Source organism: Nerophis lumbriciformis, linkage group LG13 (genome assembly GCF_033978685.3).
Source record: "Nerophis lumbriciformis linkage group LG13, RoL_Nlum_v2.1, whole genome shotgun sequence".
Classification (NCBI taxonomy): Eukaryota; Metazoa; Chordata; class Actinopteri; order Syngnathiformes; family Syngnathidae; genus Nerophis; species Nerophis lumbriciformis.
The window spans coordinates 18,269,527-18,283,235 of record NC_084560.2 but is presented as its reverse complement, the minus strand read 5'-3'; the positions used below and the strand labels follow the sequence as shown (position 1 = coordinate 18,283,235).

General features: G+C 39.4%; 1 protein-coding gene across 1 annotated transcript; it reads left to right on the top strand.

Annotated features, from left to right (window-relative positions):
- The first annotated feature begins 6,195 nt into the window (after positions 1–6,195).
- LOC133613999 (protein FAM237A-like) lies at positions 6,196–9,671 on the top strand. The gene is made up of 2 exons (XM_061971928.1): positions 6,196–6,553; positions 9,568–9,671. The coding sequence occupies exons 1-2, from the start codon at positions 6,196–6,198 to the stop codon at positions 9,669–9,671; spliced, it is 462 nt and encodes a 153-aa protein (XP_061827912.1).
- The last annotated feature ends 4,038 nt before the right edge of the window (positions 9,672–13,709 follow it).

Sequence of the window (13,709 nt, the reverse complement as noted above, 5' to 3'; positions counted from 1 at the left end):
CACCTGTCCCTGATTGGCAGCCTGGCACACCTGCTTGCAGTTGCCAATCAGGCGGCTATTTATGCCTGCCTCGCCTGTTCCTCGGTGCTCGAGGATTGATTATGTTTAGGACCTCTGCATGCCTGACTGCTTCTCCCTATTTTGAGTTTATTAAAGGACTCTTACCTGCACGTCTTCTCCTGTTTCCTGCATCTTGGGGTCACAACCGCTGTGCCATGCGAAATCCTCACAGGGTTGCTCTTTTTACAATCACCGGTTATGTTTTGTAGTGTTTTCCATACAATTATAGGGTTTGAGGCCACTTGAGTTATTTGATTTTGAAAGTAAACCATTTCAGCTTCATACATTACAACAGTAGACTTATTTCTAATTTGCATGAATTGAATCAAGAATCATTTTCAATCGAGAAACAATTCACCCCAAGAATTGTAATCAAATCGGACTGTGTGCTGTTGGAGGAGTCACTGTTACAATCTAGTTTGGGTGTTGTTGGTCTGGACCCCAGAGTGCAGAGACAGCAAGCAAAGTCCAGATAAAATTAATTTATTAAAACAAATAGGAGCACTGGACGGGATATAAATACAAAAACTAATAAAGTCCAACCTGTCATGAGAGATCATGACACTCCACACCCGTAATATTTTGGTAGCACCCCTGCAGTGTTTAATTTCAAAGCATGCATGTATCATACTGTTTAACGCTGAGTGCTTAATATTTCACCTTTAAAGGGGAACATTATCACCAGACCTATGTAAGCGTCAATATATACCTTGATGTTGCAGAAAAAAGACCTTTTTTTTTTTTAACCGATTTCCGAACTCTAAATGGGTGAATTTTGGCGAATTAAACGCCTTTCTATTATTCGCTCTCGGAGCGATGACGTCACAACGTGACGTCGCATCGGGAAGCAATCCGCCATTTTCTCAAACACCGAGTCAAATCAGCTGTTATTTTCCGTTTTTTCGACTGTTTTCCGTACCTTGGAGACATCATGCCTCGTCGGTGTGTTGTCGGAGGGTGTAACAACACGAACAGGGACGGATTCAAGTTGCACTAGTGGCCCAAAGATGCGAAAGTGGCAAGAAATTGGACGTTTGTTCCGCACACTTTACCGACGAAAGCTATGCTACGACAGAGATAGCAAGAATGTGTGGATATCCTGCGACACTCAAAGCAGATGCATTTCCAACGATAAAGTCAAAGAAATCTGCCACCAGACCCCCATTGAATCTGCCGGAGTGTGTGAGCAATTCAGGGACAAAGGACCTCGGTAGCACGGCAAGAAATGGCGGCAGTTTGTTCCCGCAGATGAGCGAGCTAACCCCCCTGGATGTCTTGGCTCACACCGTCCCTTATGCCACCGAAGATGATCAAGAGAAGAATATCGACCCTAGCTTGGCCTGCTGACATCAACTCCAAAACTGGACAGATCAGCTTTCAGGAAAAGAGCACGGATGAGGGTATGTCTCCAGAATATATTAATTGATGAAAATTGGGCTGTCTGCACTCTCAAAGTGCATGTTGTTGCCAAATGTATTTCATATGCTGTAAACCTAGTTCATAGTTGTTAGTTTCCTTTAATGCCAAACAAACACATACCAATCGTTGGTTAGAAGGCGATCGCCGAATTCGTCCTCGCTTTCTCCCGTGTCGCTGGCTGTCGTGTCGTTTTCGTCGGTTTCGCTTGCATACGGTTCAAACCGATATGGCTCAATAGCTTCAGTTTCTTCTTCAATTTCGTTTTCGCTACCTGCCTCCACACTACAACCATCCGTTTCAATACATGCGTAATCTGTTGAATCGCTTAAGCCGCTGAAATCCGAGTCTGAATCCGAGCTAATGTCGCTATAGCTTGCTGTTCTATGCGCCATGTTTGTTTGTGTTGGCATCATCACTATGTGACGTCACAGGAAAATGGACGGGTGCATATAACGATGGTTAAAATCAAGCACTTTGAGGCTTTTTTTTAGGGATATTGCGTGATGGGTAAAATTTTGAAAACAACTTTGAAAAATAAAATAAGCCACTGGGAACTGATTTTTAATGGTTTTAACCCTTCTGAAATTGTGATAATGTTCCCCTTTAACCAGACTTTGTGCCAATGAGATTTCTGTTTGGTCAACAGCGCTTTAACCGTTGCGGTGTTCAAACGCTTTTCTACTCCTCCAGGATCCCCTTTAATATGTACTACCCGATGAAAACGTGATCAGTATTCATAGGCTGCTGACTAAACAGCCGTCACTCCTTATGACACATTGTTTGTCTGAACATTTTATTTTTCAATAGGAAGATGGAATTTAATTATCAAGACTTTGGCGTGTGCAATTGTGTACGAACGCCATCAGGAACATTTAGAGTTGGCATCTCACTGTGAAGATAATCGCATCTGACATTTCAGTAAAAGCCTGGAATTGGAACTTGAGCAACATTCCTTTTTCTTGCTGTAGAACATGTTTCCACCTTTTTTATCTTGTCGGAATCTTTGTATGCAGGGCTTAGTTCTGGAGTCACACGTGCTGTGTGGTGAAATAAAACTCAAACTCATTAAACAGTTCTTCAATTTGGTCGGAGAGTCATGAAAACAACAGGAAGTGTAAAAGCAGAGGAGTGTGGAATGGTCCTGAACTGGCACCTGTTTGGTCAATTGATGAATCACCTAACAGTAATGCAGTATTTTGTAGTGTTATGGGCATAAACCTAAAGTAGATTTATACTAAAAATATGTCAAATGATTACTTTTCAATCAGATTAATCACACTTTTGGATTTGGATTAATGATGATTATGCACTGGTTATGACTCGCTTGCATCATTTAAATTAAACAATCCCAATATACGGACAAACATGCAATTTTATTGTCAGAATTCCATGCAGGAACATTTTTGAAGTATGTTACTTGAAAGTACTACATTTATTTGCTTCAGCCTGCGACAAATAGTCGTTTTGATAGTAGGCTCTCTGCTCTGAGGGTTCTCCTGGTGCCGACAGATCTTTCTTGTGTACGGGATTGAGCAAGTCTTTTATTGACATACACAAGTTTCGTTTGCTTTCCAGCAGTATATTTTTTAGGACTTTTCAGTCCGGCGTGTCTCTGCTTTTTCACTTCAACCACGTGTCTCGTCCCGGCTGATGCTAATAAGGGCGACAGGTGATTAGATAATCAGCCCCAGCTGGGCAATCTGCTCACCTGCCGCTGGCTTCGAAGCCGGGCCATACACACCCCATTCCTGCAGGGGGCGCGCCGACCACGCCCTCCTCCACATAGGCTATTATAGCTAATATAGACACATAATGTGTTGCCTTCATTACAAGATTTATATACGGCTTTAAATTTTTTGCGACTCCAGACAGATTTATTTTTTGTATTTTTGGTCCAATATGGCTCTTACATTGTTTTGGGTTGCCGACCCCTCCTCTAGACCCAGGCTCTTGTTCAAGAATACAACTTTGATTTTCAACAATAGAACAATTGCCCAAAGCGACTGTGCAAAAAAATCTCGGCATTATTTTTGACCTAACTCTTTCATTTCAGCTGCACATTAAGAATGATTTTCAAACAGACTTCTTTCATCCCAGTAACATTGCAAACATGTGTCCCATTTGGTCCACCAATGACATTTGTTACGTCTCGTCTAGATTACTGATAACGTATTATTTTTATTGAAAAAAACACCGGCTTATTAGTGACCCTCAGAACCCTTAAAAAAAAGTCCGCAGGCTCTCGGCTATTTTCTATTTGGGCTCCAGTACTCTGAAATGCCCTACCAACACTAGTTATAGATGCTAGATCAGTATCAGTTGTGTGTCATGTTGTTCCAGACCACAGCAAACATTACCTAGCTTGCCAAAGATTGTAATAAATCCATTAGAAGAAGACAGCCTGCCGTTTCCTTTAACTTGGACACATACATCTATACCACTATATACACCCTTATATACTTTCCCCCACAATCTGAATGCGTCTGTATATATTTATTCCTGTAAACAACACATTCCGAACATTCATTCTCAGGACTGGACTGTGCACCTTACCTTCTTTTGCACAATTTTTCTTTCTTTTCTTCTGATGTTTTACATATTTGCACTGATGCTGGTGTTGCTTTTAATCTCATTGTACCTCTGTATAGTGACAATAAAAGGCATTCTATTCTATTCTTTGGCCATTCTAAGACAGTCTGTAGATGTTGCCCTCTAGTGGGTTCTTCGGACCACCACATCCTGCCAGGAGAGCCCGGAATTCAGGGTATAACACTGTTTTATTTGCATCAATGTCGACAGGTTTCTGCTTTCCAGCAAAATGTATTTTCCCTTGCGTCCGCTCATCAACATCTCCAACTCCAACCTCCGTGTCTCGTTCCGGCTGCTGCTAATGAAGGCTACAGGTGATTAGATAACAAGGCCCACCTGGGCCATCCACTCACCTGTCGCTGTCTTCGAGGCCGGCCCTTGCGCATCCCGTTCCGCGGCAGGTCCGCAGGCCACGCCCCCCTCCGTCAGTCTACCCCAGGGCAGCTGTGGCTATGAAAGTAGCTTACCACCACCAGGTGTGAATGATTGATGGGTTCTACATGTAAAGCGACTTTGGGTACTTAGAAAAGCGCTATATAAATCCCAGTTATTATTATTATTATTATAGTCATTTTCAGGAGTTATCTCACCTTCTGAGTAGCCTCTGGTTTAATAATGGTTTCTAATGTTGTAAAAATGTGTAGAATAAATATTACATTTCAACACTTCTGTCAACGAAGATTTGTTTCAGTCTGCGACAAATACTCATTTTGATAGTAGGCTATTAGACACATAATGCGTTACCTTCATTATAAGACTTAAACAAACCCCGTTTCCATATGAGTTGGGAAATTGTGTTAGATGTAAATATAAACTGAATACAATGTTTTGCAAATCATTTTCAACCCATATTCAGTTGAATATGCTAGTGGAAAAGTGTTCTGTGGTCTGACGAGTCCACATTTCAAATTGTTTTTGGAAACTGTGGACGTCGTGTCCTCCGGACCAAAGAGGAAAAGAACCATCTGGATTGTTATAGGCGCAAAGTTGAAAAGCCATCATCTGTGATGGTATGGGGGTGTATTAGTGCCCAAGACATGGGTAACTTACACATCTGTGAAGGCACCATTAATGCTGAAAGGTACATACAGGTTTTGGAACAACATATGTTGCCATCCAAGCAACGTTACCATGGACGCCCCTGCTTATTTCAGGAAGACAATGCCAAGCCACGTGTTACATCAACGTGGCTTCATAGTAAAAGAGTGCCGGTACTAGACTGGCCTGCCTGTAGTCCAGACCTGTCTCCCATTTATGAAGCCTAAAATACCACAATGAAGACCCCCGGACTGTTGAACAACTTAAGCTGTACATCAAGCAAGAATGGGAAAGAATTCCACCTGAGAAGCTTAAAAAATGTGTCTCCTCAGTTCTCAAACGTTTATTGAGTGTTGTTAAAAGGAAAGGCCATGTAACACAGTGGTGAACATGCCCTTTCCCAACTACTTTGGCACGTGTTGCAGCCATGAAATTCTAAGTTAAATATTATTTGCAAAAAAAAAAAAAAGTTTATGAGTTTGAATATGTTGTCTTTGTAGTGCATTCAATTGAATATGGGTTGAAAATGATTTGCAAATCATTGTATTCTGTTTATATTTCCATCTAACACAATTTCCCAACTCATATGGAAACGGGGTTTGTATATGGCTTTTCATTTTTTGCGGCTCCAGACAGATTTGTTTTTTGTTTTTTTGGTCCGATACGGCTCTTTCAAACATTTTGGGTTGCCGACCCCTATGTTAGTAGAATTCTCCTCCAGTGATCAGAAGCATTCTTCGCAGCAGCAGCATTGACAAATGATAGGCAAGTGTTTCCTCCCGAGTGATTCAACAGGCCCTTCCTCCCGCAGGTACAATCTTCAGTCCTCATATGACTAATGATCACTCGCTTCAAAGTATTAAAGACAGCTTGAGATTGAGAACAGGTTGCAAACAACAGAGTTGCGTGTTTGCAAAAGGAAAGAGGAGGCGGTGACGACTCCAATCAGCGGTTTTTACGGTAAGTGCGCAGTTTTCATCTCATGTTTGCCTCCTCTGATTTTTCTCCTGGCTGCGTTATTAAATTGCACATTCCAATTGAAATATCAAAGTAGTTTTGCTCGACTGGCCCGCCCTGCAGATGGCCCCCATGGCGCTGAACAAGCCGGCGGCCACAGTGTTGGTGCTGAGCTGCGTGTGCGCCGTCCCTCTGCAGAGCCAGAAGCCGGGCCAGGTGGACCCCCTGGCGGTCCCCCGCGCCAACCCACAGTGCTGGGACACGTCGTCGGCGCTGCTGCTGGAGATGCGCTCCCCGAGGGTCGCCGACACCGTGCCCGCCTTCTGGGACCTCATGGTGGTCCTCAGGTCGTCGGACAACAGCAAGCACACCGCCCTGTTCTGGGACTTGGCCCGGGTCTTCTGGATCAACTATTTGGACTGCGTCATGTCCAGGAGCCACGGCCTCGGACGCCGACACGTGACCCGCGTCCACTCCCTCACCACTGACGGTGAGTGTCTACGCCCACGCATGATCCATGCAGAGAATGGATATTAATGAACCTGATTTCAAATATTCATAGAAAATCTAATATTGCTATTGTTTACATTTACAACATGAATATTATTCATTCATTTGAAGTTGCAGTGCAGTTTTACAGGCACATTTTAAGTGTGTACAGAAAAGTATTTACTTTTATTGTTATTTTGTTTATTAGCCAGAAATGTTTGTGCATTAAGTAACAGGAGGTCATGGATATGAAAAACATTCAAATGTTTTTTTTTATTTATCACAACTCCTTTTTTTTTTTTTTTTTTGCATCATTTCCATCCAAAAAAAATACTTCATTATTATTATCGACAATAATACTTAATAGACCGACGTTAGTATTATAGTACTACCCTGTCAAATATGCTAATTAATTTACAGTTAATTAATGAAATAATTCATGAATTCCACTACTTACTGTAAATACTGAATTGCAATATTTACAGTCAAATGCTAGCCATTTGGATATGTTTTAAATGTGGCAAACAGATACAATTAATCAACATGTTTTTATTGAAGACATTCGATTTTTATTTGCACAACCTTACATTGTGATATGTATTACAATGAGTCATTGTTTCAGGCAAAACTGGACAATCATGCATTACATACTATACATTAACTTTTGCATTATTAATTTATATTATTATGTGTTATCAACTTTGTACTTTTTTATGTCATTGCCTGAAAAAAATTGATAAATGAAATGAATGAATGAATTGTAATTTATGCTATGCACCGTACTGTAAAATGTGGAAAAAAAATGTTTTAACACATCTTTCAAAAGTGAAAGTGAAACTAGTTCTCTATGCTATAGAGCAGGGGTGTCAAACGTATTATAGATCGGGGGCCACATGGAGAAAAATCTACTCCCAAGTGGGCCAGACTGGTAAAATCACGGCACGATAACTTAAAAATAAAGACAATTTCAGATTGTTTTTTTTGCAAACCAGTAATTATAATTCGCAAATAATGTGTTGTTGTTGAGTGTCGGTGCTGTCTAGAGCTCGGCAGAGTAACCGTGTAATACTCTTCCATATCAGTAGGTGGCTAATTGCTTTGTAGATGTGGGAAACAGCGGGAGGCAGTGTACAGGTAAAAAGGTGTCTAATGCTTAAGCCAAAAATAAACAAAAAGTGAGTGCCCCAAGTGAAATATTCTTGATTGCTAAAACAAAGTAAATGCGGGAAATATCGCTCAAAGGAAGACATGAAACTGCTACAGGAAAATACCAAAAAAAGAGAAAATGCCAGCAAAATAGGAGCGCAAGACAAGAACTAAAACACTACACACAGGAAAACAGAAAAAACTCATTAGTCATGACAGTACACCTACTTTGAGACAAGAGCTATATTATGCATGCTTGGTTATGGTTTAAAGTCATATCCAACAATTGTGACAACAACTTTTTACTATCAACTGAGTTTTGTTTTTTAATGATTTCTGCTGGTGGTGTGCCTCCGGATTTTTTCAACGCAAAAAATGTGCCTTGGCTCAAAAAAGGTTGAATAACACTGCCTGAGGATGCCATTTTCATACAGAATAAAACATTATTACCTTAAAGTATGATTCACATTCAGAATTGTCCATCCTTCTATGTATGGTAGTTGGAGTTGCAGACAACTTAATTACTGCTAAATAACAGTTTTCAGTAATGTCACAGAAGATGCAGGATTTAACATTTAAGTGGTGAAACTTCCTATAAGAGGACAGCTGTAGTGCTGTATTCCATACTTGCCAACCCTCCCAGATTTTCCGGGAGACTCCCGAAATTCAGCGCCTCTCCCGAAAACCTCCCGGGACAAATTTTCTCCCGAAAATCTCCCGAAATTCAGGCGGAGCTGGAGGCCACGCCCCCTCCAGCTCCATGCGGACCATAACGTCCTCCCAGCGCGGTAACAACACACAACAACAGCAGTCACGTTTTCGTCTACCGTAAAGCAGTTCGTCTGCCGTAAACAGCAATGTTGTGACACTCTTAAACAGGACAATACTGCCATCTACTGTACATGCATATGTGACAATAACATCTATGGCTTTTAGAGAGCGCAGTGCACAACTGCACACACAACAAGGAGATGAAGCAGAATGCATCATCAGAGAGGGTGTTCGGCATGGTTAGAAAAATAGGGACAGAGAATAGAACAAGGATGGACAATTCAACCCTTAACTCAACAATGAGTAGATGAGTGTTATGTGTGTGTATATGTGTAAATAAATGAACACTGAAATTCAAGTATTTCTCTTATTTATATATATATACTGTATATATATATATATATATATATATATATATATATATATATACATATATATACATATATATAATAAAATAAATATCTATATATATATATATATATATATACATATATATAATAAAATAAATAAATATATATATATATATATATATATATATATATATATATATATATATATAGCTAGAATTCACTGAAAGTCAAGTGTTTCTTATATATACTTGGTGAATTCTAGCTGTAAATATACTCCTCCCCTCTTAACCACGCCCCCAACCACACCCCCACACCCCCCAAGCAAGTATGCTGTATTCTGAGGATCATTTAATTTGAACTTTTTTTTTTTTTTTTTAAATGGTCCTCAGTAGTCACGTAAAATTTGTGTGAATTATGCAAAATTATTGAAATTTGGTCCCCCATGAACCATATTAACTCTTTTTCCCAGGGTCCCCAGTAAGAATGATCAGCACATTACTTCATCAATCCAGAGATTTAAAGACGTGTATGAGCTAACTGCAGTTTACCTAACTTTTTTTATGCCGCCACAACCTGTAGAAAGAGTGGTCCCCACAAGTGATGATCAAAAACTTGGTCCCCGTTCCAAATGGTAACCAGTATGTGTGTGCGTGTGTGTGTGTGTGTGTGTGTGTGTGTGTGTGTGTGTGTGTGTGTGTGTGTGTGTGTGTGTGTGTGTGTGTGTGTGTGTATCTGTTTGTACCTCCAGAGTTCTTCAAGTTCAACAGCTCAGGGGGGAACTCAAGGTTGCGGCTCAGCTTCCGAGTGAGGCACAAAGGCCACATCAAAACCATGAAGACCAAAACATCTTGAAAAAGCCACACTGCCTTGCAAATAAACACAACTTATATAACGATACAATACTGTACTGTATGTTGTTCTTGGGCATCGTCATGAACAAAGATGCTTGTATTTTGTTTGAAGGTATTATTAACACGGTAATGGAGTCCTCAGCACAGTGTGTATATTAAAATGTATTTCTGGTCTTGTCATCCTCGTCCGGACAGAAGGATGACCCAGCAGTGCGGCTGGATCAAAAGAGACGTCGGAGACGCTTTACTGAACCAAAAGTTGCTTTATTACAAGCGAGCGTCTTTAAACAGGTGTGCAGTACCCGGAGGAACCCAGGTAAAAAAAAAATGAAGGACTCCTGAACTGGAGAAGCCAAACCAACCAGTCTTTTATTCCTTCTTTCTCTGTCTGGGTGTGTGCTAAGTCAGGACAGCACAACCTGACCATGTGAGGAGATGTTTGTGTGCAGTTAAAGTTAAAGTACCAAAGTCTGTCACACACACACTAGGTGTGGCAAAATTATTCTCTGCTTTTGACCCATCCCCCTTGATCACCCCCTGGGAGGTGAGGGGAGCAGTGAGCATTTTTGGTGATTTAACCCCCAATTCCAACCCTTGATGCTGAGTGCCAAGCAGGGAGGTAATGGGTCCCATTTTTATAGTCTTTGGTATGACTCGGCCGGGGTTTGAACTCACAACCTACCCATCTCAGGGCGGACACTCTAACCACAAGGCCACTGAGTGACTGGAAAACAACTGCTTTAAGTCATAACTCAAATGTTGGCGTTGAGCTAGACAGGTCGTCTCCTCTCAAGGATATTTCCGTTCAGTTCAGTTTCAGTTTATTTGGAACATGCATATGATACAAGTTATTTCATTACAGCACGTCCGAAAAGGAGTAGGAAAAAGCAGAGCTTATTTACTCCTACACCTTTTCATACCATAGCAATTTTATCCAATTTCCTTGTTCTCTGTAACAGAACAGTGAATTAATAAATAAATAATAAATAAATAATATACCATAGTAAGCAAACAAATATTAAATACATAAATAATCTTTGTTTAAAAAATGAAAAAAAAGGGTTCAAGATGTTCATCATAATTCTTGTTCTGTGTATTTTGTGAACACTTGTAGTTTGAACAGTGTCTTAACGTGAATCATATTGCTGCTTTGTTGGATTTCTTTGCTTATTTTGTTCCATAATTTAATTCAATACTGATATGCTAAAGGTTTTAAGTGTTGTACGTGCATACAAATGTTTTAGATTAAATTTTTCCTCTAAGGTTACATTTCTACTCTTTTGTTGAGAAGAATTGTTGTACATTCTTGGCTAGAAGGTTATTGTTTGCTTTGTACATCATTTTAGATGTCAACAAATGCACCAAATCGTTGAATTTCAATAATTGTGATTTAATAAATAAAGGATTTGTATGTTCTTTATATCCAACATTATGTATTATTCTTAGGGATGTCTGATAATGGCTTTTTGCCGATATCCGATATTCCGATATTGTCCAACTCTTTAATTACCGATACCGATATCAAACGATACCGATATCAACCGATATATACAGTCATGGAATTAACACATTATTATGCCTAATTTGGACAACCAGGTATGGTGTCGATAAGTTACTTTAAAAAAAATAAAAATAAAATAAAATAAGATAAATAAATTAAAAACATTTTCTTGAATAAAAAAAGAAAGTAAAACAATATAAAAACAGTTACATAGAAACTAGTAATGAATGAAAATGAGTAAAATTAACTGTTAAAGGTTAGTACTATTAGTGGACCAGCAGCACGCACAATCATGTGTGCTTACGGACTGTATCCCTTGCAGACTGTATTGATATTGATATATATTGATATATAATGTAGGAACCAGAATATTAATAACAGAAAGAAACAACCCTTTTGTGTGAATGAGTGTGAATGGGAGAGGGAGGTTTTTTGGGTTGGTGCACTAATTGTAAGTGTATCTTGTGTTTTTTATGTTGATTTAATAAAAAACAAACAAAAAAAAAACGATACCGATAATAAAAAACAGATACCGATAATTTCCGATATTACATTTTAACGCATTTATCATCTCTAATTATTCTAATTGATCTTTTTTGTAACACAGTTAATGAATGAAGTGCACATTTGTAGTTATTTCCCATATTTCTACACAATAACTCAGATATGTAACACTAGTGAGCAGTAGAGAATATGAAGTGATTTTTGGTCTAGAACATATTTTGCTTTATTCATTATTGACGTGTTTCTTGCTACTTTATGTTGTATATTTTATGGTTATCATTTTTGCATTCCGAAGTCCCAATTAGGGCCTCTTTTATACAAGAAGTGATCCAATCCACCTGCGAATGTCAAACTAAGGGGCCTTATCTTATTATGTGCTCAAACTGAAATACCACTATTGACTTAAACTTGGTGGTATCCTTTCTCCAAGGTGAATATAAACATTCACCATATGTAGAACATAATATGAGTTAATTAATCCACTTCATTATCAACGGTGAAAGAAGGATAGCCTTCTTAAAATGTGCAATTGTGCAATCGTGTGCTGCACTTTTATTTAAGCACGTGACTCACAAATCTGATCCTGGGTCAGATCATTAAACGGGACATGCCTTCTCGACAACAACATGAAACACAAAACGTTTCTGGATGACTAAAAATGTCATTGTCATGTCCATGATTACACCATTAAACATAATTACTGAAAAAAAAAGATCATAATGTAAATAATAATCAAAGTCTATGATGTCCCCTGTCATGTAAAATTGTCATGTAAAATGTAATTTTCAAATGATGTTAAAAGGTAATACTGTATGTGTCTCTATCGACTACAGCCTGTTATGGACACCACATAGTAAGAAAAATCCATCATACTTTTAAGAGACACCCAAACGGTCACTTTAAAAAACAACGACCTTGTGCAAGCGCTGGAGCCTATCTCAGCTACAATCGGGCGGAAGGCGGGGTGCACCCTGGACAAGTCACCACCTAATCACAGGGCCAACACAGATAGACAGACAACATTCACTCTCACATTCACACACTAGAGACCATCTAGTGTTGCCAATCAACCTGTCCTTTAAAATCTGGAGTGACTTACACTAACATAATAGTGTGAGAGTCCAGTCCATAGTGGATCTAACATAATAGTGTGAGAGTCCAGTCCATAGTGGATCTAACATAATAGTGTGAGAGTCCAGTCCATAGTGGATCTAACATAATAGTGTGAGAGTCCAGTCCATAGTGGATCTAACATAATAGTGTGAGAGTCCAGTCCATAGTGGATCTAACATAATAGTGTGAGTCAAGTCCATAGTGGATCTAACATAATAGTGTGAGAGTCCAGTCAATAGTGGATCTAACATAATAGTGTGAGAGTCCAGTCCATAGTGGATCTAACATAATAGTGTGAGAGTCCAGTCCATAGTGGATCTAACATAATAGTGTGAGAGTCCAGTCCATAGTGGATATAACATAATAGTGAGAGTCCAGTCCATAGTGGATCTAACATAATAGTGAGAGTCCAGTCCATAGTGGATCTAACATAATAGTGTGAGAGTCCAGTCCATAGTGGATCTAACATAATAGTGTGAGAGTCCAGTCCATAGTGGATCTAACATAATAGTGAGAGTCCAGTCCATAGTGGATCTAACATATTAGTGTGAGAGTCCAGTCCATAGTGGATCTAACATAATATTGTGAGAGTCCAGTCCATAGTGGATCTAACCTAATATTGTGAGAGTCCAGTCCATAGTGGATCTAACATAATAGTGTGAGAGTCCAGTCCATAGTGGATTTAACATATTAGTGTGAGAGTCCAGTCCATAGTGGATCTAACATAATAGTGAGAGTCCAGTCCATAGTGGATCTAACAATATAGTGAGGGTCAAGTCCATAGTGGAGCTAACATAATAGGGTGAGAGTCCAGTCCATAGTGGATCTAACATAATATTGTGAGAGTCCAGTCCATAGTGGATCTAACATAATAGTGTGAGAGTCCAGTCCATAGTGGATCTAACATAATAGTGTGAGAGT

Coding starts and splice junctions, on each gene's coding strand:
- LOC133613999 (XM_061971928.1), top strand. CDS start 6,196: ATGGCGCTGAACAAGCCGGCGGCCACAGTGTTGGTGCTGAGCTGCGTG. Junction 6,554..9,567: donor CCACTCCCTCACCACTGACG/GTGAGTGTCTAC, acceptor TTGTACCTCCAG/AGTTCTTCAAGTTCAACAGC.